The sequence below is a fragment of the Sceloporus undulatus genome, chromosome 5 (assembly GCF_019175285.1).
Source record: "Sceloporus undulatus isolate JIND9_A2432 ecotype Alabama chromosome 5, SceUnd_v1.1, whole genome shotgun sequence".
Lineage (NCBI taxonomy): Eukaryota > Metazoa > Chordata > Lepidosauria > Squamata > Phrynosomatidae > Sceloporus > Sceloporus undulatus.
In genome coordinates, this window is record NC_056526.1 from 4,912,488 (window position 1) to 4,938,837 (window position 26,350).

General features: G+C 42.0%; 1 protein-coding gene across 1 annotated transcript in view; it reads right to left on the minus strand.

Moving 5' to 3' along the window:
• The window catches only part of LOC121930871 (collagen alpha-1(VII) chain-like), a 178,021-nt gene that overhangs the window by 130,715 nt on the left and 20,956 nt on the right, over positions 1-26,350 (minus strand). The window contains exons 5-18 of the mRNA XM_042467818.1: positions 25,095-25,188; positions 24,268-24,441; positions 23,113-23,273; positions 21,638-21,767; positions 19,344-19,460; positions 17,270-17,425; positions 16,178-16,294; positions 8,112-8,258; positions 6,482-6,601; positions 5,731-5,889; positions 4,951-5,079; positions 2,889-3,038; positions 2,341-2,535; positions 969-1,108 (exon numbers count right to left, since the gene is read on the minus strand). Of these exons, the coding sequence (XP_042323752.1) occupies positions 969-1,108; positions 2,341-2,535; positions 2,889-3,038; positions 4,951-5,079; positions 5,731-5,889; positions 6,482-6,601; positions 8,112-8,258; positions 16,178-16,294; positions 17,270-17,425; positions 19,344-19,460; positions 21,638-21,767; positions 23,113-23,273; positions 24,268-24,441; positions 25,095-25,188 (1,989 nt within the window). The remainder of the gene's footprint in view (positions 1-968; positions 1,109-2,340; positions 2,536-2,888; positions 3,039-4,950; positions 5,080-5,730; positions 5,890-6,481; positions 6,602-8,111; positions 8,259-16,177; positions 16,295-17,269; positions 17,426-19,343; positions 19,461-21,637; positions 21,768-23,112; positions 23,274-24,267; positions 24,442-25,094; positions 25,189-26,350) is intronic.

Genomic DNA, 26,350 nt, shown 5'->3' on the forward strand with positions numbered 1-26,350 from the left:
AAAGGGGTGGCCCCTTTCTCCTCTGGATTGTTGGCATGGTTGTGTAGTGGCCACACCAATGGTCCGCTGCTAGGAAGAAACTGCCTAGAGCAGCTTCTTCCTTGTGGAGTCATACGGGCTGCGATGCAGCCCTATGATGCCACTTCCTGTGCGCGACGTGCGGATGTTGCATGTCGCACACTTCATCATAGTGGCCCCCATGTGGACAGGAGGCTGCCATGATGGAGGCCCTGGCATGGACTAGGGCTCGGGAGCATGTGGTTGCATGCTCCCGAGTTTCGCTGGTGCCACACCGCTTTTGGCCCGTCTGTACCGGGCCTCAGAAGGAAAATGAAAACCTGGACGGTGTAATGGTTCAAGTGCTCAACTAAGACTCTGGGAGACCTGGATTTCAGTCCCCTCTGAGCCATGGAAACCCACTGGCTGACTTTGGGAAAGTCACACTCTCTCAGCCTCAGAGGAAGGCAAAGGCAAACACCTTTACAAATCTTGCTGAAAAGAGCCTAGGAAAGGTTGTCATAGCTCTTAGAGCTAGCACAGTGTAAGGATTTGAGACTTAGATTACGACTCCAGGAGACCAGGGTTTGAATCTCCTCTCAGTCATAGATACCCACTGTCCTTGGGCAAGTCGCACACTCTCAGCTTCACAGTGGCAAACCTTCTCTGAATAACTCTTGCCAAGAAAACACTAGCATAGGTTTATCATAGGTCTGAGAGCCCAAATGGTGTGATGCTTTGAGTGCTGGACTATGGCAGACTACATTTCAAATTCCTGTTCAGCCATGGAAACTCAGTGGGTGACCTTGAGTGAGTCACACTCTCTCAACCTTACAATGGCAGACCTCCCTGGAATAACTTGCCAAGAAAACCCAGTGATAGGAAGCAACCTGACAGTACCCAACAAGAACTAAAACAAATGATGAAAAAACTGGAGGTATCATAGTTCACACTCCCTGTCAGCTTTTTACCTGTGTCCCTTCAGGTCCAATTTTGGGGAAATAGGAAACGATGCGGAAGAGGAACTCTTTCACTTTGAGGAAGTTGCTTTGGCCGATGCTTGAGGATTCATCCACCAAGAAGGCAATGTCTGCTTTGAATTTGCTGCAGACTGAAAAAAAGAGAAAGGAAGGCTGTGATTTTTTTTTCATCGTAATATATATTTGTCTACTTTCTCCTCTTGGCTTTTAAAATAATTTTTATCAGTTGAAGCTGGTTAGTAAACTCAGTGGTTTCAACCCAAATTTCTCCTGTAGACAGAAAGAACCAATTTCCAATTATTTAAATTGGTGGCAAAGGTTGTACAGTATATGCATTCAAAATATAATCAGTGTCCTTCCACATTAGGCTGACCATGAATATTATAGATACCTGGATGAGAGCTTGGGGGCAGGAACCCAACTTCTTTAGACTATAACACCCAGAATCCCCCAGCAAGCATGCACAGTGGATGTCTCTACAATGGATCAACACCCTTTGGCACTATAGCAGGATCTTTCTGGCATTGGCCCCATCATTGTAAATGTATTCCCTAGATACCCACCAATACATATTATTTCATGAAATGTTTGATGGCTCAACAGTTCTGTTTTCATAATTATTCGGCATCTAGTTATAATTATAGATTGACCAGCCACCATAATTATGGTCTTTTTTCTTTTCTGGTAAGTGTATTTATGTAGTTTTATGACCACCATTCTAAAGTAGATTGCAGATATATAGTTACATGTTCTTAAGTTAATAAGCAGAATTTCTAGAAGAGGAGTATTGAACAACAACTCTCAGAACTCTTCACCATTGGTTATGCTGGCTGGGGTTGCTGGGTGTGACAGTTTAGCAGCCTCTGGCTGCCTACACAATCCCCACCTCTACTGTAGCAGTGTGCTTCTCAGACTATGGTCTTCCAGATATTTTGGATTTAAATTCTCATGTTGGACTATGACTCTGGAGACCAGGATTCGAATCCCTGCTTGGCCATGGAAGCCCACTGAGTGACCTTGGGCAAGTCACACTCTCAGCCTCAGAGGATAGCAATGGCAAACCTCCTCTGAAGGAACTTGGCAAGAAAAACCTGTGATAGGGTCACCATAGGGTCACCATAGGTCAGAAAACAACTTGAAGGCACACAACACACACAGAGCTGGGACTGAACCAAGGCCCTTCATGTGCCAATGCATCCTTCATGCCAAGCTGGCCAACAGCATGCCATTGCTGTTGAGCAAATGACTTGAAGGCACACAATGACAACAAATCCCAGAAGCCCCAGCCAATATGGCTGATGGTCAGGAATCCTAGGAGCTGAAATCCATCATACCTGGGGCCCAATCTATAGGATGAACTTACTTGGCCCAGGAGTAGTCGCAGAGGGAACCGAGGTCTTTGGGACCCTTGCTGTGTGTGCAGCAGTGAATCTTGGCCCAAGAGAGGTAGTTACTGGAGAAGTCAATTGACTAGAAGTCATAGGCTGATGTCTCATGGTGACAGGTTTTGCCGATGTAACAGTCAAAACAGGAATGGAGAGATTCGCAAGTGAGCCCACTGCAAAGAAACAGCATGAAAGACAAATGTGCAGCAGACAATAATGCAAAGAATGCATAGACATTTTCTCATCCGTTCCTGAAAATGTCCAAACTCGTTGAGATGAACAAATTAACTAGGGTTAAGGAGAGAGAAATGGATAGATCATTTTATGAAAGACTGGGAGCCTCTCCTACAATTTATGGAGGAGGGAAATCAAGACAAGAGATGATATTTATGGGCCTGGAAAACTAATTGTCTGTTATGAATAAGCAAGGCATGGTGTGACAGAGGTAAGGGGGAGATCTGGAGATGCCTCCAAATGATAGAGAACACCACAGTGCATCCCAACCTTCAGAATTTGGAAATCTCACCGGTGCCTTGAGTCAGAGTTACCACTTTCCCCTCCGTGGTTCCAAATACAGCACGGATGCCAATGGCGTATCGGGTGTTGGGTAGTAGATTCTCCAAATGATGAGCCCGTAAGTGGCTGTCTAGGAGGAGACTCTTAGCAGTCTCTCTCTCTGAAAAGGAAAGAAGGCCAAAAAGCATAAAGAAGAATTTTATTTGATTGTTTAATTCCCTTCCCTTCAAGTCTCAGAATTTCAGAACATTGGCTATGATCACTACAGCTTCTTGGAGTTATAGTTCAACAATAAATAGAAGAGGAAGGCAAATTTTTACTTATTTCACTAATTTCAACAATATCTTGAAGGCACATCTTCACTTATTTCAATAAAATCTTCATTTATTTCACTCTGGAAGGAAGCAACAAATAATTTTAGCAGTTTTCTTCCTTTAACTGTCATGGCCTCATCCTGTGGGATCCTGGGATCTGTAGTTTGGTGACACATTCAGCTTGGTCTGTCATAGAGCTCTGGCACCTCACCAAACTACAAATCTCAGGATTCTGTAGGATAGAGTCATGGCAGTTGAAACAGTGTCAAACTGCTTTATTTCTGCTGTACAGTATAAATATACCCAAAGTCTAGGTGCGAGTGCATCTACACTGTAGAAATAATTCAGTTTGACACCATTTTCAGTGCTGTAGCTCCATCCTATAGAATCCTGGGATTTCTAGTTTTATAAGGTCTTTAGCTACTCTGCCAAAGAGGGCTAGTGCCTCACAAACTACAAATCCCAGGATTCAGTAGCATGGAGCCACAACAGTTAAAAGTAGTGTTAAACTACATTATTACTACGGTGTAGACACACCCTGGAACATATTCTGTGCAAAATTCACATTTTCTGAGGAGGATAATCCCAACATTTTTCTCTGCAGAAAATGATATTTCTTGACTGAAGTGTTATTTTGTCCAGAAGGCGTTGCCTCCTCTGCAGAAAATGCATTTTCCTGCGCATAAAATGCTGCTTTCTGTGCAACCCCTGCCCTTCATGTCCAAATTTTGTGTGGAATACAACCTAAACTGCAAAAATTCACATCAGTCAAAGTTTCTCCTCATCTGGGTTTCTCAACACTCAAGAAACATGTGCTTTGACCATTTAAAAAATATATTTTCAAACATTTCTTTCTGCTCATAATCTATAGGACTTCATGAGACCCACCCTAAATCTTGCTTTAAGCAGAAGCCTGATAAAAAAAAGTCATATAATGCATCATGGAAACTGACATAGCACACTGTGCATGATTTGGACTTTGGTTCTAGATGGCATTTAACCTGAATAGAGATATAAATCATCACCAATTTTTTTCTAGGGGGAAGTAATTTAGCAATTTTGGAAATTTTCTTCCGATTGTGAGAAGCACTTTGGGATCCATACAGTTTTCAAAACCTATTCACAATTCTGCACAAAATTCACATTCTTTATTTTATTTCATTTTATTTTATTGCACAGAAAACAGCATTTTCTGCACAGAGAGATTTAAGGCTTCTGCATAGAAATATTCTTTCCTGCACAGAAAATGGTGCGTCCTGGACAGGAACTGCTCTTTTCGTAACAGAACAACCATGCATGAACTTTGTGCAGAATAAATCTTGAACTTCAAAGTTTCTTGTCAGTCCAAGACAAGAGTTTCTTGATACAGGTTGAGTCTCCCTCATCCAAAATGCCCAGGACCAAAAGTGTTTGGGATTCCAGATTTATTTATTTATTTTGCCAGATTTTAAAATATTTGGATATACATAATGAAATATCTTAGAGATGGGACCCAAGTCTAAACATGAAATTCATTGATGTTTCATATAAACTTTATACACATTCTCTGAATGTCATTTTATACATAATATTTTCAATAATTTTGTGCATGAAACAAAGTTTTGGCTTTTGGAGTATTTCAGATTTTGGGATTCTGGATAAGGGAGACTCAACTTGTACTAAAAAATATAGGGTTTTTTAAAACTGTTTTTGGAATATTTTGGAATATTCTTTCTGTCCCTGAACCTGAGAAAATGGCAGTGGCTCATCTCACCTTACCTTGCCCTGTGCCAGCTGGCTTCCAGATGATCTTGTATTTGGTGGCAGCAGGAACAGTACTCCAAGACAGTGAGATGGAAGTGCTGGTGTAAGAGGTCACCTTGAAATTAGAGACAGAACCCAGAGGAGCTGCAAAGGAAAATCGTGAGCTCAACAGCTGCTATTCCTCAGCAGCAGCCGAAGCTCTGCATCTGGGCCAATGTTGATGCAACATGCCTCTCTCATCTTTCCATGGATGTGCAGAAAGAAACCTTCACAGCTAGAACAGACCTGGGTCAAATATCCGTGAAGTTTGGTTTCTTTTGCAAAAGTGGTCATTTCAAGGGTGCACAAATATTCTTCCAGAACCATCAGAATGGATTTAGAAAGGGGAGATTGGTCTAAAATGAGTTTCTAGCTGCTTCTGGTTTTTTTTAAGAGGGGAAGAAATCATATTTTGTCAAGGGTGCAACCCACAGTGAATTCTCGGGTATGAAAACTGAGCCACCAGAGTTGATCTAAGTGGTGCGTAAATTTGTTGAAAGGTTAAAGGGGTAATTTTTTAAAAAATTATTTAACATGCCATTGCATTTTCCATTTAAAAAAGCAACCATGCCACAGGAAACCATGATGGCTAGAAACCTAATTTAACAGAAATGGAAAAGGACACCTCCAGTCTTCTAACAAGAACTCATCGATTACATGGACATGCCTGACACATCTCTAAAGGAGTTCATTTAAAGCATGGCAAAAAGAGCGGGAGAAGGGTTTCGTTCCCCTTTATGATGCTAATATACTTACATGTCCTTGCGGTAATAGTGATCCCAGGACCTTCCACCGAACCAAAAAGAACATAGAGGGAAATCACATACTCTGTGTTGTGGGCCAGGTTTTGCAGGTGGTAAGCAGTGGTGGAACTGTTCAGAGCAAGCTGCCGTGGACGGTCTTGGCCAAAGAACTCTTGGGCGAAAAGATAAGGAAAGAGTAGGGATTGTATGCATTTATGGTTCATTTAGTGTATTGTAATATAGTGCATTGTGTGTACTTTGGTGTGTGTGTGTGTGTGTGTGTGTGTGTGTGTAGTGTCTTTATTTATTATGTGTTTAATAATTTAAAATTTATTAAAGGTAAAAGAAAAATGTAAGAAAATTAAGAAAGACTGGAAACCTCTGATAGACTTCTTGAAACAAAAATGAGGAGAAAATTATACAACGTGTTTCGAAGGGAAAGAATTTTTGTGTACTACAACGGGAGATAACTCAGAAGTGATATTGTTAATCCAGAGAGGATCAATTAAGAGATGACAACAGAAAGTCAGCAAATCTTAATTAATAACGAACGTGCAAAGAGTAGGAAGAAGTTATTTTAAAATCTGTACATTTGTAAATGGACTTTGTCTTCTCAAGGGATGATGTTTATGGTAAACTCAATAAATACATATCTATAATTTAAAATGGTGGCTATGGTGGTGCAGCTGTGGTCCTCCAGAAGAGTGGGAAATCAGGCAGTGTGGCCTTCAGGTTCCAGAATTTTGCTACTCATATTTTATTACCTGGAGTTGGGCCCCACGTCATTCGATATCCAGTTGCCCCTGGTACTGAGTTCCAGAAAACCACAGCCGAATTGATTGTGATATCTGTTGCTTTCAAAATCTGTACTGCACTTGATGACACTGTAAAGAACACAGATGTTAGTGGCAGAAACCGGGTTGGATTGAGTCCCCTGTGCGTGATGCATGGATAGGGGATGATTATTCAGGGCAGGGTTGCTCCAGCACCACTCTGTTCACACTGAAATAGGTTTTAGCATTTGCAAATGTCTCAGGTTAACCTAGCTCCAGAACCCTACTCAGGCACATAGGTAAGGATGGAAAGATTATTCCCTCTATGATTTATTTCTTGGTAGAAAAATGGGTTCCCAGCAGTCGAGAAAACCCATCAGGAAACATAATAGAGCAACAACACTTTCCTATATTTTAATGTTCCAAAGAGTTCCAGATTATTTTTTGTGCAGAAGGACACATGCACTGATAGCCTACGTTGCCTGCTTAGTTATGAAGGTGTAACTAAGGAGATTACTATACACAGCTTTTAAGCCATGATTATAGCTGTAAAATAGTGCCTTTGGCAATACTTATCACACAACGTTGTATCTGACCTTTTGCTGCTGTATATGCCAAGTGTGGTTAAAAAATCCTTTTTCACTGACGAGAGAAACCCATCAATAGCTCCTAAATGCACAGCAGTCCCAAGACTCCTCAAGTACAAAATGTCGCTGCTGCAGTATTGCCAAATTGGCAGTCACGCAATGTCAGTCTCCTCTTCTCCTCTGTTCCCTTCGCTATTCCCAAGCACCCTGGTTCACTTTAAAAAATATCTTATTCTTTTAAAACTTAAATTGCATTAACCAGAATGGCAGAATTGCATTTTAAACAGTAAAAAACAAAGCAAAAGAAAAACTATGTTGGGAAGGGCATAGGGCAGGGAGGCAGCGTTAAGGGGAAGTCGGGGGAAAATGCAATGGCAGAAGCAGTCTCAGTTGCATTATGGCAGGGACGTGTGATAATGGCTGCTCTGAAACTGGTATGTTTCCATATAATATAGTACTACTAAGTATGGTAAAGTTACTTATCTATAACTCTCTGTTACAAATCCATGACTGCAATAAAGGTTGCCAGCCATTGTCTTTTGTACAAAAAACACATTAACTATCGCATCAAGGAATTCAGAATATCTGTCAGTATTTTCCTCTGCTCTGTTTTTAGTGCTATTTTAATTGCTATTTTTCTTTCTTACTTTTAACAGCGGTTGCCTATTTTTAAATTGTTTTGACACTGATGCATTTTTTTCTTAACTTAACAAGATAGAAATATACAGTGGGCCCTTGGTATCCAGTCAGCTTTAGTTCCAAGACGACCTATGGATATTAAAATCCATGGATGCTCAATTCCCATTACATACAGTGGGCTCGTAAAATGGTGTCCCTTATATAAAATGGCACAATCAAGCTTTGCTTGTTGGAATTTTTAAGGAATATTTTTAAGCCATGGGTGGTTGAATCCATGGATGTAAAATGCAAGGATATGGAGGGCTGACTGCACAATAAAATAAACCAGAACAAATAGGACCTGCAGGATTCAATGAATGATGCTGGGAAGAGTTGCTGAGAGGAGAATTACTTACAAGTTGTCGCTTTAGCAGTTACTATTGGTCCCTCCGTGGCACCAAAGATAGGGTTAACTGTGATGGTGTATTCAGTGCCAGGTTGCAGACCTTGGATCATGTAGTAGCTGTATGTTTCACCCAGGTTCACATTCTGAACACTGCCTTCTGCAACCATCAGGGAAATGACAGGCAGGTCAAGATTCAGTACCACCCTTTTTAAGGCACAAAGGATGTCTAAATACTTGCAATCCCTCCTTATATCATACAGTCCAAGGGCAGCATACCATAAAATCAAATCCATCATTTTAAACAACAGAAAAATAAGAAAAGAAATGATTCAAACAGACTAAAAGCATATGAAACAGTTTGAAAAATTCAACCAAGACAATGACAATTAGGCAAAATAGATGGGAACTATACATGGACGGGGATTGGATTATATGGCCCCTGTGAAAACCCAGACATATGTGTGGATTTGGATCCTATCTAGAATTTGGATAAAAACAATTTTTGGATAAAACCCAGCCTCAATACAATTAGCACACGGGATCCATGGATTCTTTATCCATTTTCGACCATCTGTGGCTTGAAAAATACTTTAAAAAAATAAATAAATTCCAAAATGGAAAGATATATAAGATAAAGGTCTGATACAAATAGACTGTCTTTAAGTTTCATAGAATATTTCAGTTTAAATTTTGAATTTTGTAAAAACAAACCATGAGGAAATCAAGTGCTTTTAATAATAAGGTGATCACAATCTGATGAGGAAGCAATAAGACAGAAGATATGAAAATTCATGCTAAAAACTTAAATGTAACCTAGTGTCCTAGATGTATCCAGTTTGTCTTTTGTTTGTGAAGGTTTATGTTTGTTTAATTATGTTGTATTGTCTGTTTTAAATATTCAATTTAATAAAAAATTAAAAAATAAATTCCAAAAAGCAAACTTTGATTTTGCCATTTTATATGTCGTTGCTGTTGTTGCTGTATGTTGTTGTATCTAATATGAGGCCTTCCTCTCTTTCTGCTTCCTTCCACCTTTCCTAGCACTATGGTCTTTTTCAGTGAGTTGTGTCTTGTCAGGAAAAGGCCAAAGTCTGACAGCCTCACTTTGCTCATCTTGACTTCCAAGGAGAGCTCAGGCCTGATCTGTTCCAGGACCCATTTGTTTGACTTTCTAGCTGGGTTCTCAGCACTCTTCTTCCGCACATTTCAAATGAGTCAATTTTCTTTCTATCTTCTTTATTCACTGTCCACCTCTCACATATGTACACCATTTTCTCCCTCTCTCAGCCCCAGAGGATAGCAATGGCAAACCCACTCTAAAGAAACTTGCCAAGAAAACCCCATGATACAGTCACCATAAGTCAGAAATCGCTTGAAAGCACACAGCAACAACAAACAATGTGCTGAAATCCCAGACTATATTACATTCAGCTTCTTGGATATCTCCTACTTGCATACCCTCCAACTGTCCCAGTTTGGGAGGGAGAGTCCCAGTTAATCCTTTGGCATTACACTTTTTTCACTGACTTTGAGATTATCCTACTTTCTCTTTCCTCCTTCTACTTTTCCCTTTGTCCTCAGCCAATTTCAAAGTGCAAAGGTAGTTTGAACTCCATTAACTCAGCAAGAGGGAGAGGAGACGAAGGGGTGGAACTGTGTCCTTCCCAGCAGACTCAGGCAAAAACAAACTGCTGCAGCGTCTCTTAGTTTGTCTATTCTTCCTCATTAAAAATGTTGGCCGTCTGGACCCCATTCTGATGTTGTTTGGCCACATGTGTCTCATTTCCCATCTGTGAAATGTTCGTGGGTATCATCTTGGATAAGTTCAGGCCAGAACCCAGAGTGGATCTACCATCCCACCCACATGGAAGCCATCGGCAGCCATTAGAGCAGAAGGGAGGGTCATTATATAAGATCATAAAACATCGTGATTATAATCCTCCAACATCACATTTTGTGTAGCCTGAGTGTTGTGGACATTGAAAGAATATATTATTTTTTTACATCCTATGAGAAGTGGCATAGGGAGCTGGGTATGTTTAGCCTGGGGAAGAGAAGGTTGAGAAAAGGTTGATAACCCTGCATAGATACAGTATAGGAAGGATAATACCTGACTTGATGGCAGTAAATGAGAACAGAATCTCAAAGTCTTAGTGGACCACAATCTGAACATGAGTCAATGGTGTGATGTGGCAGCTAGGAAAACCAATGCAAGTCTCAACTTCCCAAAGAACTTTCACTGTAGCGGGTCTGAACTTGTGGAACAGTCTCCCGGAAGAGATCCATCTTATTACCTCCTTGGATGCTTTTAAGAGGGCAGTTAAGACGGACCTCTTCCAGCGAGCGTAACAACCTGACCTAGTATAAGAAATATTGTGCCATTTTTGACTAAGATTTGAATATCTCTATTCCTCCCTCGCTTTTTGATAGAATCTGCTTTAAAGTAACTATTTGTACATTGTTATTGTATTTTATTGTTGTATTTTGTATATTTTATTGGGTTGTAACCCTGCCTTGATCCATCTGGGAGAGGCAGGAAAATATAAATAATGTTTTTATTATTTATTATTATTTTAGGCTGCATCAATGGATGTACAGTGTCCAGATCAAGGGAAGAAATAGTGCCATTCTATTCTGCTTTGGTCAGACCTCACCTGAATCCCATGTCCAGTTCTGGACAACATGAATCACTACACAATGCTAGCTCTCTCTTCTTCTCTCTGCTAAACCAACTGAGTGCAAACTAATGTTGTGATTTCACCTCAGTGTTGGGAGGATCTTCCTGACAGTAAGAGCTATTTGACAGTGGAACACACTTCCTCGGAGGGTGGTGGAGTCTCCTTCTTTGGAGGTTTTTAAACAGAGGTTGGATGGCCATCTGTTGGAAGTGGTTTCATTGTGTGTTCATGCATGACAGGGGTTGGACTGGATGGCCCTTAGGTCTCTTCCAACTCTATAATTCCATGATTCAAACAATTCTAAAAGGATGTGGACAAGCTGAAGCATGTCCAAAGGAGGGCGGCCAAAATGGTGAAGAGTCTGGAAACCATGAAGCCTTATGAGGAGAGACTAGGGAGCTGGGTATGTTTAGCCTAGAGAAGAGAAGGTTAAGGGGTGACATGATAGGCATGTTTAAATACAGTGCGCCTGCATCATACATGGGTGCACCACATGAGGCTTTCAGCTTATGCTGAAGCCGTGTACCAGAAGAAGAAATGGTGTGCATGCTGTGCAGTGCTGCATATTCAAGCCCCATTGTTTTCAATGGGGCTTGAGCATACACGGTGTTTCCCTTACGTGGGTGGCGGGGGGTGGAACGGATCCCCGCATAATGGAAGGGTCAACTGTATTTTAAGGGATGTCATATTGATGATGGAGCAAGCTTGTTTTCTGCTGCTCTAGAGATTGGGAAAGGGAAGGGGTTCAAAGTACAGGAAAAGAGATTCCACCTCAGCATAAGGAAGAACTTCCCGATGGTAAGAGATGTTCAACAATAGAAGACACTGCCATGGAGAGTGGTGGAGTCTCCTTCCTTGGAGGTTTTTCAACAGAGGATGGATGGCCATCTGCTGGGATGGTGTCTTCCTGCATGGCAGAATGGAGTTGGACTGGATGGCCCTTGGGGGCCTCTTCCAAATCTATGTTCCTATGATTCCTGATATATCAAAGATGGTTAATTGTAAACTTTCCACTAGATGGCACCACATCCTCATTGTACCAACTACAGTCATTCATCTCTCTCTTCTCTCTGCCTTCCAAAGATGCTGCAATCTTATTATGTATCCTCGCCTCCCAACCTAGTTTTTATATATATATATATATATATATATATATATATATATATATATATAAGCTCTAAACAAAACAAAACCTCTCTTCTTGTTCAAAGTCAAATACACCTGGTGTCTCTGGGGCACAGAGGTTAAGCAAACAACATGCACACGCTGTAAGGGAATTGCGCTGTTGCTACAATTTACAATAGCACATCTAGCTCATTTGTTCCTCTCTGAGCCTCAGGAGGAGCAATCCTTGTCGAGAGCTATCTAGGCATTCAGGGAAGGAACAAAGTAAATTGCTCAGCTCTCCTGGGGCTGAAGCGCTTTGAGCCACAGGTGGTCTCTCATATAACAAAGTCGCAAAAGGCAATCTGGGAGAGGGATTCTTGCCTAGCATTTCTCCCTGACAGGTAAATCTTCCAGGTGCGGACCTTTCTGTAATGTGAGGGAAGAGCACCATCAGTTGCAAAGTCTTGGTATTCAGCCTACAGGTGATATAGTGCCACCACAACGTCTTGCTGTGAGTGCAGGTTTACACTGTGCGCGCCCAAAGGCAGATCTTGGCCAGTGTATTTGTCTTCCTGTCAAAAGCAGCCGCCTAAGCTCAGACACTAAGTATTCTGATGTTTCTCCAGAGGCTGGATGATAACTGTAAAGCCCTCAGATGGTTTTTTCCATTCATCTGCTCCTCGCTGTTTTTCAAATAGCCATTTCCCCTTGCTGTGTTCCCTCTCCATGCCCAGGGAAAACCACAATCTCAAAAAGATATCAAAATAAGCAGAGATTAAATTATCAAAGGTTGGTAGACACACCATCAGTTGCTCACTGTCAGTACTCACCAGAATGATGGTGTGTTATACTTCTTCTTGTTGTTATATATCTCACCTTCCGCCTGGTATAAGGACCCTAGGGTCAGTGGTTGGACAATTGGATGAAGGCTCTGGAGACCAGGGTTTCATTCCTAGCTGGGCCATGAAATCCACTGGGTGAACTTGAGCAAGTCACATACTCCCAGCTTCAGGGAAAGGCAATAGCCAACCTCGTCTTAACAAATCTTACCAAGAAAACCCCATGATAGGTACACCTTAGGGTCACCATATGTCTAAGGACTTTATCACACAGGCGTAGACGTCCTTATCCTATCCAAAAAGCATGAGTGAAAGTGATTGCACAAAAGGCTTTCTCACTACATTGCACTGATCCTGTCATTTTTCATCAGTGAAGTGGAATTGCATTAATGGGATATTCCGATAATACCAAATGACAGGAAATGAGAGGGCAATTTTACTTCAGTTATGGGACAATTCCACTTCATTCATGAGATCTGCATGATGTAGTGAGAAACCCTTTAATGTAATCACTTTCACTCGCTCTTTTTGGATAGGATAATGTCTAGATAAATAATAATAAATAATAAATAAAATTTTTATTTTTATCCCGCCCTTCCAGGGATCAGGGCGGCTAACAGCAGGATTAAAATACATAAAAATACAATAACAAGTTAAAAACCACAACACAATAACATAAAAATAAAAAAGCCCCTATAGCCCAACCTCATGGCCACGGAAGAGGAGGGAGGCCCACAGGATGTTTATTCGGGGAATGCCTGATTGAATAGGAAGGTTTTGAGATCCTTCCTAAATTGGGCCAGGGTGGTAGATGAGCGGAGCTCAGTGGGCAGCTTATTCCAAAGGGCTGGGGCAGCTATGGAAAAAGTCCTCCGCGAAGTGGAGGCTAATCTGGCCCCAGGCACCTTCAGTAGTTGCTGCCCAGACGTTCTGAGGGTGCGAGGCGGAATGTACGGGGAGAGACGGTCCATTAGGTATCCTGGGCCCAAGCCATTTAGGGCTTTATAGGTAATAACCAACGCCTTATATTGAGCTCGGAAGCGGATGGGCAGCCAATGGAGGTCCCTAAGAACAGGTGTTATATGGCTGGTCCTGGGAGCACCAGTGACCAGCCGGGCCGCCATATTCTGCACCATTTGTAGCTTCCGAGTTTGGTATAAGGGTTGCCCCATGTAGAGTACATTGCAGAAATCCAGTCTCGAGGTTACCAGAGCATGTACAACAGTTTCTAGGTCCCTCTGGGCCAGGTATGGGCGCAGCTGGCGGATCAGCCGAAGCTGATAACAGGTACTCTTGACCGCCGCATTCACCTGAGCAGTCAGGTGAAGCGACGAGTCAAGAAGCACCCCCAGACTGCGCACGGAGTCCTTCACAGGGAGCGTGACCCCGTTCAGGACAGGTGGAACCACCGCCATTCCTGGACCAGATAAGTGTGATTTAGTGTGAAAGTACTTCCCGTGATCGTGTGAGAAGGAAAGGATAGAGACAGGACAATGACATTCTGTCCCTCATGGGATAAAGTCCATAAACAACTTGAAGGCACACAGCAGCAGCAGCAACCATGAGTTCATCTACACTGTAGAAATAATGTACAGTAGTTTGAAACCACTTTAACTGCTTATAGAACTCTATACTTCAACTGTTTACTTTAGGTCCATTCTACAGAATCCTGGGATTTGTCATTTGCTGAGGCACCAGTCCTCTTGAGAAGAGAAGGCTAAAGACCATAGGATGCAGCAACAACACTTAAAAGTGGTGTCGAAGCGTATTATTTCTCCAGTGTAGATGCCACCTACGTGAGTGTAGATTAATACTAAGCAAACACGATATAGAACCTTGGCTCCTGACTACTGGCCATAATGGCTGGGGCTTGTGAGAGTCCAGGTCCAGCATCCCTCAGGTGACAATCACTGGCACAAAGAATGGCAAACACATACCTTCCTCCAACATCTATCTCATAGATAAGAACTAGGACATATGAGGTCAAGCAAGTCAGAGTGTGGTCAAGACGGCAAAAGGGATTAATAAGGAAGTACAGACAAGCTAAGAGAGGCTGCAGCAGTTGGCCTTTGCCTGAGCCCACTGGGAAGATTCTGCACCCTCCCTTCCTCTTCCACTTTAAATGAATACAAATTCCTGGGAAGAGCAAGACTTGGCCTCTTCTCCTCTCCTTTTGGCTGAGTTAAAAGAGTGCAGACTACATTTGTACTCTAAACTCACCCCAATGGATTGAAATAAGCAATGGAAATAAGCTAAGAACAAAGAACAGTGGGAGAAGGAGAAAGAAACTGTGACATTTTGAAAGCAGCTGAAAAAGTGGGATAGCAGAGGATGAACTAACACTAACCTTGCCATATCAGGATAGTTGAAGGGCCTGCTCTTATGCTTTTATGGGCAGAAGCCCCATATTTCATCAGAATCCTTTTGTAACAGAGTTGGAGGCCAAAGCCTCAAATATAGTCATGGGGGGGGGGCATTTCCCCCATCCACTTTTTTTCCATTAAAAAGAAACTCAAGGTGCTGGCGATACTTCAAACCTCAGTGGCTTGGGACCTTGATACTTATAGGATACTTCTTGTTGTGTGCCTTCAAGTCATTTCCAACTAATGGCAACCCTAAGGTGACTCTTTCATGGGGTTTTCTTGGCCAGATTTGTTCAGAGGAAGTTTGTCAATGCCTTACCCTGAGGCTGAGAGATTGTGACATGTCCAAGGTCACCCCATGTTTCATGGCTGAGCTGGGTCTCCAGAGTCATAATCCAACACCTGTCCCTAAATGTTCCTGCTTTAAAACTGAACAAAGCTACACAGAGACATGAGAGAGAGCCTTCTTTGCTGGTGCAACCCATTTTTAGCATGCTTCCCCATTGGAGGCCCAGTTGGCATCAATATAGATTCTTTTAGTTGCCAAATTAAGATATGGCTTTTAATTAAATCCTTTGAGCCTAGTCTTTTTTTTCCGTCTTTTTCTTTTTAACACACATGTACCTGGTTTTAACTATTTTAGACTTTCCGACTGTTTTAACTTGGTGATCTCTTTAACATACAGTGGGCCCTTGGTATCTGCTGGGGTTGTGTTCCAGAGCCCCCCATGGATACTAAAAAATCTGTGGTTGCTCAAGTCCCATTAAGTACAATGGATAGTAAAGTGGTGTGCTTCATATAAAATGGCAAAATCAAGCTTTTCTTTTTGCAATTTATATATATTTTTGAATGTTTCCAAGTCATGGCTGCTTGAATCTGTGAATAAAGAATTTCTGGACATAGAGGGTCAACTTTACGTCTGTTTAAATTTGTTTTACCATTTTTACTGGAATTGTTTTAAACTGTCTATTTAGTTTTAACTGTATGCACTTTGAGATTTCACAGTTGATAATATAGTTAGCTAGCTAGCTAGCTAGCTAGCCAGACAGACAGACAGACAATCCAGATACACACATTGGCCCACCCTACCTGAAGACACCCATGTTAGTCTGTATCCTGATGCTCCCCTGACTTGCGTCCATCTGGCCTGGATGGTATTGGTTGTCTCATTCTGGAGCCAGATGGTTTTCACAGGCAATAGTTTCACTGCAAGAGAATTTTTTTTATAAAATTATGCTGGTGAAGAAATGGATTTCAGCTCTCTACCGACTACAACCACCACTGAACCCACCCACATATTAACCTGGCATTAAGCAAACCCCATCAGTTCATACTGTTAGGATGGCATCCTCTTGAGAAGGGGAAGAAAACTTGGGAGATGCTTCAGAAATGAGAAAACCATGCCACAAGGCATGTGGGAGACTTCATGGGGTTGATGGAAGGGTAGGAGGAGTGCTGTCTATCTCGCCATCCCAAGGGAAGCCTGGTCAAGAGGCTGGTCATAAGAAGGTCAAGACATCCAGCTTCCCCATGACCATCTGAAGACCTACATGACCAGCTAGAATCTGTGTAGAATAGGAATGTGTAGCTTTGAAAGGATGTCATATTAAGGATGGGGCAAGCTTGTTTTCTGCTGCTCCAGAGACTATGACACAGAGCAATGGATTCAAACTGCAGGAAAATAGATTCCACCTCAATATTAGGATGGATGTCCTGATACTAAGAGCTGTTTGATGGTGGAATATGCTGCCTCCAAATGTGGTGAGATTTCCTTCTTTGGAGGTTTTAAAAAGAGGCTGGAAGGCCATCTGTGGGGAGCACTTGGATTGTGTATTCTTTCATGGCAGAATGGGGATGGAGTGGATGGCCCTTGGGATCTCTTCCAACTCTATGATTCGGTTATTCTAGTCTTGTTAGGGCTTGCATTTCTTTTTAACCTTGTCTGCATATGAATGAAGACTGTTTAGAAATTTTGATAGCTTTCCATGCTGTATCTTCATGTTTGCAAAGCAAATGTAAGATTTACTTAATTAGAATGATCTCTAGTCCGACACAGTCTATGGTTAATGCTGCCTGGAAGATTCTGGGGGTTGTAGTCCAAAAAGGGAGCTTCCTTAAGCTCTGCTACTTGCATGGATTTTTAAAGTGTGTCTGGAAAATAACACAAATCAAAGGACTTACACGTTTTGCCTGTTGTTGACACTGGCTGGCTTGGACCTTCTGGGTAGACGGCATAAATGCTGATGGTATAGTCTTTATCCTCCTTCAAGTTATCAAGAAGGTGTGAGGAGACATCGCTGCCCAGAATCTTCTCTGAGGTCATCCCAGTCTTGTTGGCTGCATAAGAGACAGTAGTATAATAAACCACATAAAATATACCACAAAGGCAGGCTTCCTCAAAATATCAAGGATGGTCATTATAACATCCAGAGAACTATTATTGGTGGACTCATGCAAATCTGTGGATTCCTGTGTTGGGAGAAGGATGAACTACATGGTCTTTTAGGTACCTTCCAACGCCATGTTTTCTAGGAAATATTACAATCTCTCTTTTTTAAAAAAAGTGTGGTCCTGATATTGAGACTTTGTTCCCAACTCATTTCCTAAAAATCCCATATTTTGTTGAGTGGTTACATGCATGGGTGCAACACACATGCCTCTGTTTTGTGTCTTTAAAAAAGGGGGTAAGCTTATCCATTCTTTTATTCATTAAAACTGGAGTCTCGCAGCAGTCAGCACTGGTATACATAGTGGCAAAAGATCTTGCAAGTAACTCAACTTTCCATGGAACTCCTCATTCAGCTAATTAATTTCCCCCAAATACTGAGGAGATAACATCATTGTTGGTGGGGACCCCAAGTGCCTCCACTTTTTTGGGTAACAAACCCTAGGCTTTAATCTGATGTTTAAAAGAGTTGTCCAAGATGATGTACTTTAGCCACCAAGAAAAGATTCAGTGCATCGGAAAATTCCTTTAGAATTCAAATTAAAATAGATTCACTGTCTCACAACCTGCCACTGATTCCATGGACTAGCTGCTGAAACTGTTAAAGTATAGAGTGTATGAAAATGTTCAGATGTAACAAACTTAGAAATGGTTTTTCACTTTGCAGAAGCCTGGAATTGGCTACAGCTGGGACTCAAAGCAGCAGGTGATGTCCAAGGTCCCAGTGTGTGCCAGAAGCATGTAGCAAGATGTAAATATACTGTGTCATCTTTGCAAGGGGGAAGATATTCCTAGATGCACAGGAACTTGTACAGGAAGGGGCTGGACAAGGTTGCTGCATGGCAAATGTGTATATAAGCCCAGATGTCCGTTTGTACAGTTTGATGGGGTTTGTAGTCAGTGGATGGTGTTGGTGATTGTTCTCGCGTGTGTCTTTGCAACATATAAACAAAGTGCCTCTACGGAAATAAGCCAGGCTTCGGTGTGCCTTTTATCTGGCAGCTGTTTTCCTGGCATGCTCCAGTAGCTTAACAGTTGTTTGTCTTCACACAAGCTTCCAAGTTTACTCTGCACGCTCACGTTTGCATCAACAGAAACTTCCTCAAATGTTGGGAAACAGGGTCAGTTTTTCACCATACCTGAGTGCAAGAGGTCCATTTAGAGACTTCTATTAGAAAAAAATGACTCTCCTAACCCTAAAATGGCCCAGATGATGCCCAAAGCATGGTGAAATTGCCCCCACACCTCCCAGGGAAACAGGGGCATTGGGGAGCTAAAACTTAATATTTTTCCAGGTGTCTGGCTGGTGTCTGGTCCTCCAAGTCCCCCTGGCTGGCCAATATGGCTGCTAACCTCTGACAGTTGCCCATCTCTGGACAACAGAGTTGCTTAATATATTCAATTAACCCTCGAAGACAGAAGATTGGATCAAGGAGTTCAGAGGAAAGACTTGACAACATACCAGAAATAAAATTAACTCAGACTTTTTAAAAATTAATCTACCAACTAAAACAATTTAGGTTCAAAGCCTTCGGTGTTTTGCTTCAGACTGTTTTTGATAACTGTCCAAATATCATAAGAAGGAGATGGATTAGGAACTGAAAGAGAAAAAATAGAATACCTTACCTGTGGGCTGTTCAAAAGAAGCCACTGGCTCCTTGCACTAATTCTGCAGACTCTACAGATTAATTCTCTTCCTCCAGGAGGTGTTAAAAATCCTAGACAATGTTCTCTCCAGCCACATAAAGCTCCATTTCCCAGAACAGATGTTCACAAAAAATCCCGCCGAGTCTCAGCTGACTGACTTACATTTAGGGATGTAGATCTTGTAGCCTTCCAGTTTCCCTAATGGGGGAGTCCAAGCGACTCTGAGGCTCGAAAGTCCTTCTTCTATGACCCGGAAATTGGTCACTGGAGGTATGGATGCTTGAAGGCAAGAGGACACAAACATATATAAACTTGCCCGAGTTTCAAGATCCTCAGGGAGGGCTTTCTCCCAGTTCCTTTCTCTAGGTCTCGTTCTATAAAGCCCTATATGGCTCAGGTCCAGGTTATCTGAAGAATCATATTCTCCCTTACAAGCCTGCCCATGTTTTGAGAGCTTTTGCAGGAGGCCATTCTCTCTAAGAGGCACGTCTGGTGGGAACGCAAGAGAGGACCTTCTCAGTGGCTGCCCCCAGGCTCTGAAAATCCTTCTCCAGAAAAATTAGACTGGAACCCTCCCTACTCTTTTACCTAAAATGATGATAATGATAGAGAAAAAGAAGACAAACCAGAAGCAGAAGTAGAAGCAGCAACAGAAGAAACTGAATCAGAAGTAGAAGCAGAAGAAGCAGCAGGAGGAGGAGGAGGTGGGTGAAGAGGAGAAGCAAGAGAAGAGGAAGCAGAAAAAGAAGAACAAGAAGCAGCAGTATCAGGAAAAGGAGGAAAAGCTGAAACAGAAGAAGCAGAAGAGGAACAACAACAACAACAACATTGTGATGGTACTAGCTGTAGAATAGACTCCATCAGAAACTGGTGGACCCTCCTTTGTTGATGACTTTGAACCAAAGGTTGGATGGCCACTTGTCAGGGATGCTTTAGGGGTGATATTCCTCCATCAGCAAGGGACTGGCCTACCTGGCCCTCAGGATCCCTTCCAACTCTCCACTTCCACAATTGTATGATATAATCGTAATAATCCTAGACCCCATGCCTATGCCATAAAACATACCTTGTGAAATCAGAGCGGCATACAAACATTTGCTGAGCCTTCCATTCAGGGGAATATTTCAAGACGGGATTATAAATCAGACTGACATGTCTGAGAAAGAACAATTTGCTCCCAAGCCTCCCTCAGGCAAAGCAGCTTAAGATGTGCTGAAATCCACACCTCTCCCAACACATCTGCCAACCAGAAGCAGCTACCTCTGAGGCACAATGCAACACTTCCGATATAGTTTAGTCTGCAGCTGTTGGACGGTGCAAAGAAATTTCCCAAGCAATGTATTGACTTGAAATCCCAGAGCCAGGATTGGGAAGGCGATTATTTTGGATTAAGGTACCTAGAATCTCCCAGTCACGGCAATGCCAGTGTCCTTATTGGTCAGGGAATATGGAGATTTGTAGTCTCTGCTTGGATATGGAAACCCAGTGGGTGATCTTGGGCAAGTCCCACTCTCTCAGCCTCAGAGGAAGATGATGGGAACTCTCCCTCCCAACAAATCTTGTCAAGGAAACTCTGTGATAGATTTGCCTTGGGATCATCATAAATCAGAAACAACTTGAAGGAACACAGTAACAACAAGGGCTTTTAAAGGAGCTGTCCAAGGTGTTAACTGAGGTTCAGCATCTCAGATTGCACCTTGGAAGTTCACTGCCCCAAAGACATGGAAATTTCAGCTGCCACCTTTCCATGGCACAAATTCAGAGATTTTGGTCCAAAACACACTGCAGAAATAATCAAGTTGAGAGTGCTTTAATGGCCATGGCTATGCTATGGAATCCTGGGAATTGTAGCTTATTGTGGCACCAGAGTTCTCTGACAGAAAGGGGTAAATGTCTCACAAAGCTACAATTCCCAGAATTTCCTAGCATTGAGCCAAGGCAGTTAAAGTGGTCTCAAAGTGGATTATTTTTGCAGTGTGTTTTCGACCTAAGAGCCCTTTGAGTTTATCAGCTTGATCTGCTCCCTCTTTCTCCTTCTATCTCAAAATAATAAAATATAATGCAACATAAATTTAAAGACTGCTTTACAATTAATTTAACTGTCAAAATGCCTCCTTTCCAATGTAAATACCACTGAATTAGACTTTTTAAAAAGTATATTAATGATTAATATAATGTGTTAACCTTTTTCTGCTAAGATTCCCATCTTTTGTACCTTATCACACCATCACTGCCTACTTAATATCTCTAATATTTGCATCGGGCAATGAAATATCTGTCCACTTTTATGAAATAAGAATAGCCATAAATCAAACACTTCTGAGTCTGAATCTTGCTTGCTAGTGGTTTGCTGTACCAGTCCTGTCAACAGGAGAGAGCAACTAACTCTGTGTGTGTGTGTGTGTGTGTGTGTGTAAAACTATCCGGAAGGGTGAGTTTGAAAAGGGCAAACTCACTTGTTTTCCCTTTGACAGTCGCTGGCTCTCCGAGAACATCCGCGTAGACAGTCAAGACGGTGAAGAAATATTTCGTGTTAGGTTTCAGCTCTGTCACCAACACTGTGCTCTTGCTGGCATCCAAAACAATCTGTCATATGCAGCCCATACATACACACAAAAAGGGAAGAGAGCATATGTACGCACATAAATACTTTTGCTGGTTTCCTTTCACTGGGGTATCTCAAAACACAAGGAGGATGGAATCCTGATTTTGGGCCTTTTTTGTACTACACAATTACAGCACTATGATTCCACTCTAACTGCCATGGCAACACTTTATGGAATCTTGACTTTTCATATTGTAGATTATGAGATGGACAAAAGTTATGGGAAAGAAGCAGGATATTCCCGTCATTACCGTGCGATTGCAAGAAGATTATCACACAACTTTCTGTGACGTCGCTCTCATCCTGTCCTTCTCCCCTCAGTGAAGTGGAATGACCCCATCACTTTTCATTAACAGGAAACTCCCATTAATAAAAAATGATGGGGCCATTCCACTTCACTGATGGGAGAAGGACAGGATGAGGCGATATTGCAGAACATCATGTGACAATCTTTGCAGCAATGGTGCCATAGTGACAGGAGCATCCCACTCCTCTCCTATCACTTTTGCCCATCTGATATTCTCCATTATCATAGAATCATAGAGTTGGATGGGGTCCCATAAGGCCATTAAGTTCAACCCACTGCTCAATGGAGGATCCCCAGCTAGAGCATCCCAGCAGTTGTCCAGCCTCTTGTTTGAGGATATCTGGAGAAAAAGACCCCATCATCTCTCTAGGTAATTGGTTCCATTGCTGAATCATTCTTCTGGCCAAGAAGTTCTTCTCTGAAGTTGGACAGGTAAAGAGACCTTCACCAGCTCTCTAGGTAATTGTTTCCATTGCCGAACCATTCTTATGGTCAAGATATTCTTTTTTAAGATAACCAGAGAAAGAGACCGTGTCCCCTCTCCAGGTAATTGGTTCTACCTCTAGACCACTCTTACAGTCAGGAAGTTCTTTTTTAAAGATGTCCAGAGAACAAGATCCCACCATCTCTCCAGGTAATTGGTTCCATTGCCAAACCATTCTTATGGTCAAGAAGTTCCTTCTAATGTTCAATGAAAATCTACCCTCCTATAATTTAAAACCATTAGACCTAGTCCTACCCTCTGGGCATCAGAGAATAAACCGGTACCCTCCCCTCTTTGATAGCAGTTGAGATATTTAGAGAGTGCCATCGTTTGTAGTTGATGTCTGGAAGAGAAATCTAAGTACTCCTCCCTAAACTGTAAATCCCAGGATTCCATAAGATGGAACCATGGCAGCAAAAGGGGAATCATAGTGCCATATCTGTGTGATGTGAAAGGGCTTGGTGTCCCACTCAGGAGAATGTTCCCCCATTCAAGAGAGCCATCAGACTTTGACAACATGACAACATGATCCTACCAGTCGTTGATCCTCTGGAGCAGCTTGGCCAGGAGTTGAGAATGAATCGAAGAGGACCTGATAGCCAGTCACTTTCCCAGTAGCTGGTGTCCATGTGAGTCTCAGAGAGTTGTGGCTTTGCTCACTGACAATGAGGTCTCGGGGCTTGACTATCTTCTCCACTGCAAGGAAAACAAGGGAAGTCCAACACTCAAACCACTACACCATGCTGGCTCTCTTCCTGCTATAGTGAGATGCATTTCTAGGCAAACCATGACAGCTATTTCCAAATGTGCATCTATACACATAAATGTTGCTGTTGTTGTATGCCTTCAAGTTGTTTCTGACCTATGGAGACCCTATCATGAAATTTTCATAGCAAGATTTGCCACTGCCTTCTCCTAAGGCAAGAAAGTGTGGCTTGCCCAAATTTACCCATTGGGTTTCCATGATTAAGCAGGAAAGTGAACCCAGGGCTCATTCCTACTACCTTTTAAACTGGATCACAATTCAGTTTGAACCAGTTCAAATTACCCTGGTTCCCATTTAAATCAAGTCACTGAAGCAATTTGGCGAGGGGGACTACGTGCTAGACCCATTTAACCCACGTCTTTTTGACACTGATGTTTTCCGTGTCTTTTTGGATAAATCAATTCTGCACAAGTGTGAACCAGATGTGGGTCGGAATCGATTTAAAATTGTCCTTCAGCCGGTTGGAGTGGGTCCATTTTGAACTGATTCATTCATGAATGTGAACCACAAGTGAGTTATTTTGTAGTGGGAACCATGCTCCGCTATTGAATTGATCCTTCGATTTGGATCGCAAACTACTTTTTTTGTAAGTGAGAATGAGGCCCTGGTCTCCTGGAGTCTAGACTTGATCCAACACTCATATCACTACACCAGGTCTCTGGGATGAAGGGGGTTAGATTTATTTAGAAGAGGTTTGCCATTGCCTTCCTCTAAGGCTGAGAGACTATGACTTGCCCCATGTCACCCAGTGAGTTTCTGTGGCTGAGAATCAATTTTCCGAAGTCCTAGTTCAACACTCAGAACACAAAAACAACAAAAAACATAGGGCCACAGTGTATCTCAACCTGCCCCTAGATGGAGAAGATCCATTTCAGTGGACTTATTTGGAGTCAATGGACATCAGTGACGCATCCTTGGACTCACCCTTGGCTCTTGGCTTGGCCGGTCGTGGAGGCTCTGAGGCAGTGATGCAAAGCCTTCTGGAGAGCTTCCGGGAGAGGCTGCCCAGCTGGTGGAAGTCTTGGGCGTAAAGCATGTGCTCCTCTGCAGGGTCTGATGCTAGTTTCCTCAGCTCCTTCCGGTCTGCATTGTTTATCCCTAATGGGAAGAGGGAATGCAATGGAAGAGAGAGCAGAGCATTGCAGGTTTTTTGGGCACATCTTTTCATCTTTTTTTTTAAAAAAATCTTTATTTATTAATATAAAAGAAACACTAAACAGATTAACAAATACATATAACTACAAACAAATGCATTACAAAGAGCTACATGAACAAACTCATTGACCACCATAATCAACATTTACCAATATTGACACACACACACACATACACATACTGAACTTCCATACAGACTTTATTTTGCCTATTTGTGTTAATTCTATGCTGTTGTCTTTCATTTAACCATCTCATTGATTTTGCTCTATAGTTTCCATATTATTACCATCTCATCACTATATATTGATATTAATGTCTTATTAGATTCACTTTTTTAGTATTACTTTATTTTTACCATAATTTCATCTCTTATTATTCTACTCTTGCCTTGTCTTTTTCTTTTTTCTTTTCATTTTATGATTTTTTTAAAAATCTGTCGATCTTCTCACAAATTGTTTCATTTCATTACCCCTTCCTTCTGCCAGCATTCCAGATGGTCCCCTGGTACCCAAAATGTTCAACCACCCTGGAGTATTGTGAAGACATGATGATAATAATTATTATAGTCTGAGCACCTTGATTTCTACCAAACGTACCGACTGTAAACACGGTGACACCTGCATCCTTAAGGAGCCTGGCTGCCTCCTCGACCGAATCAGAAGATTTGCCATCCGTAATTAAAACGACTACCTGCAATGAAACACAGTTTAATTAAAAATAGCAAAATAAATATGGAGACCTTCCTCTCCCAGATTCCAGATGCTCCATTACATTATTTCCCACTACTTCAGTCTTTGTCCCTTCTCACCTTCCAAAATAACTCTTCTTTGGACACATACAGTTCTTAATGGACTTGTTTAGGATTCACATTTTAGAAACAAATTCTTAAGGTTTCTTCCTTTCTGTACTACATGTCTGCTGATACTTGCCTCTTATGTGTGGGCAAGATAGTTCTGAGAGGGTAATAATCCCTACTTTGAGTATATCCAAATGACACGATTATAGGACTTTGATACCATTTTGTCACAGCTCCATCCTATGGCATCCTGGGATTTGTAGTCTGGTGAGGTACTTAGACTTCCCTGCTAGAGCATTCTATTGCAGTTCCCCATTTGTTGTGTGCCTTTAACTCAGTTCCAACTTATGGCAACCCCAAGAAGAACCTATAATGAGTTTTCTTAGCAAGATTTGTTCAGAGGAGGTTTTCCATTGCCTTCTGCTGCCAAGAAAATCCCATGAAAATGCCGGTTTAGGATTGCCATAAACTGGAAACAACCTGAAGGCATACAACACACACACACACACACATCATCATCATCATCATCATCATCATCATCATCATCATCATCATCATCATCACATTTTGAGCAGTCTGTGAGATCTCTGGAAGAGCCCAGGGCAGAAAATTGGCCCTTAAACCAAGTGCATTCTCCATCCCCCGCACAAACGATGATTTGACAGATGTAAAACTTAGTTAAAAGAGCCAAAATCATCTTATGGCTTGGATGTTGGAGTAGGACTCCAAGAGACCAGTCACTCTCTTTCAACCTTAGAGGAAGTTATTGCCGAACCTCCTCCGAATAAACCCTGTCAAGAAGACTAGGGTCTCCACAAACCTTTTTATGAGAGCCAACGTGGTGTAATGATTTCAATTTTAGAAGACCAAGGTTCAAATCCTCGCTCAGTCATGGAAACTCACAAGGCAACGTTGGACAAGTCAACCTCTCTCAGTTTAAAAAGAAGGCAGTGCCAAAGCTCTTGTGAATAAATCTCAATAAGTAAACCTCAGGAGTGTTGTAAATCAGAGCTGACTTGGCAGGCACAAGACATGGGCTGCATCCGCACTGCAGAA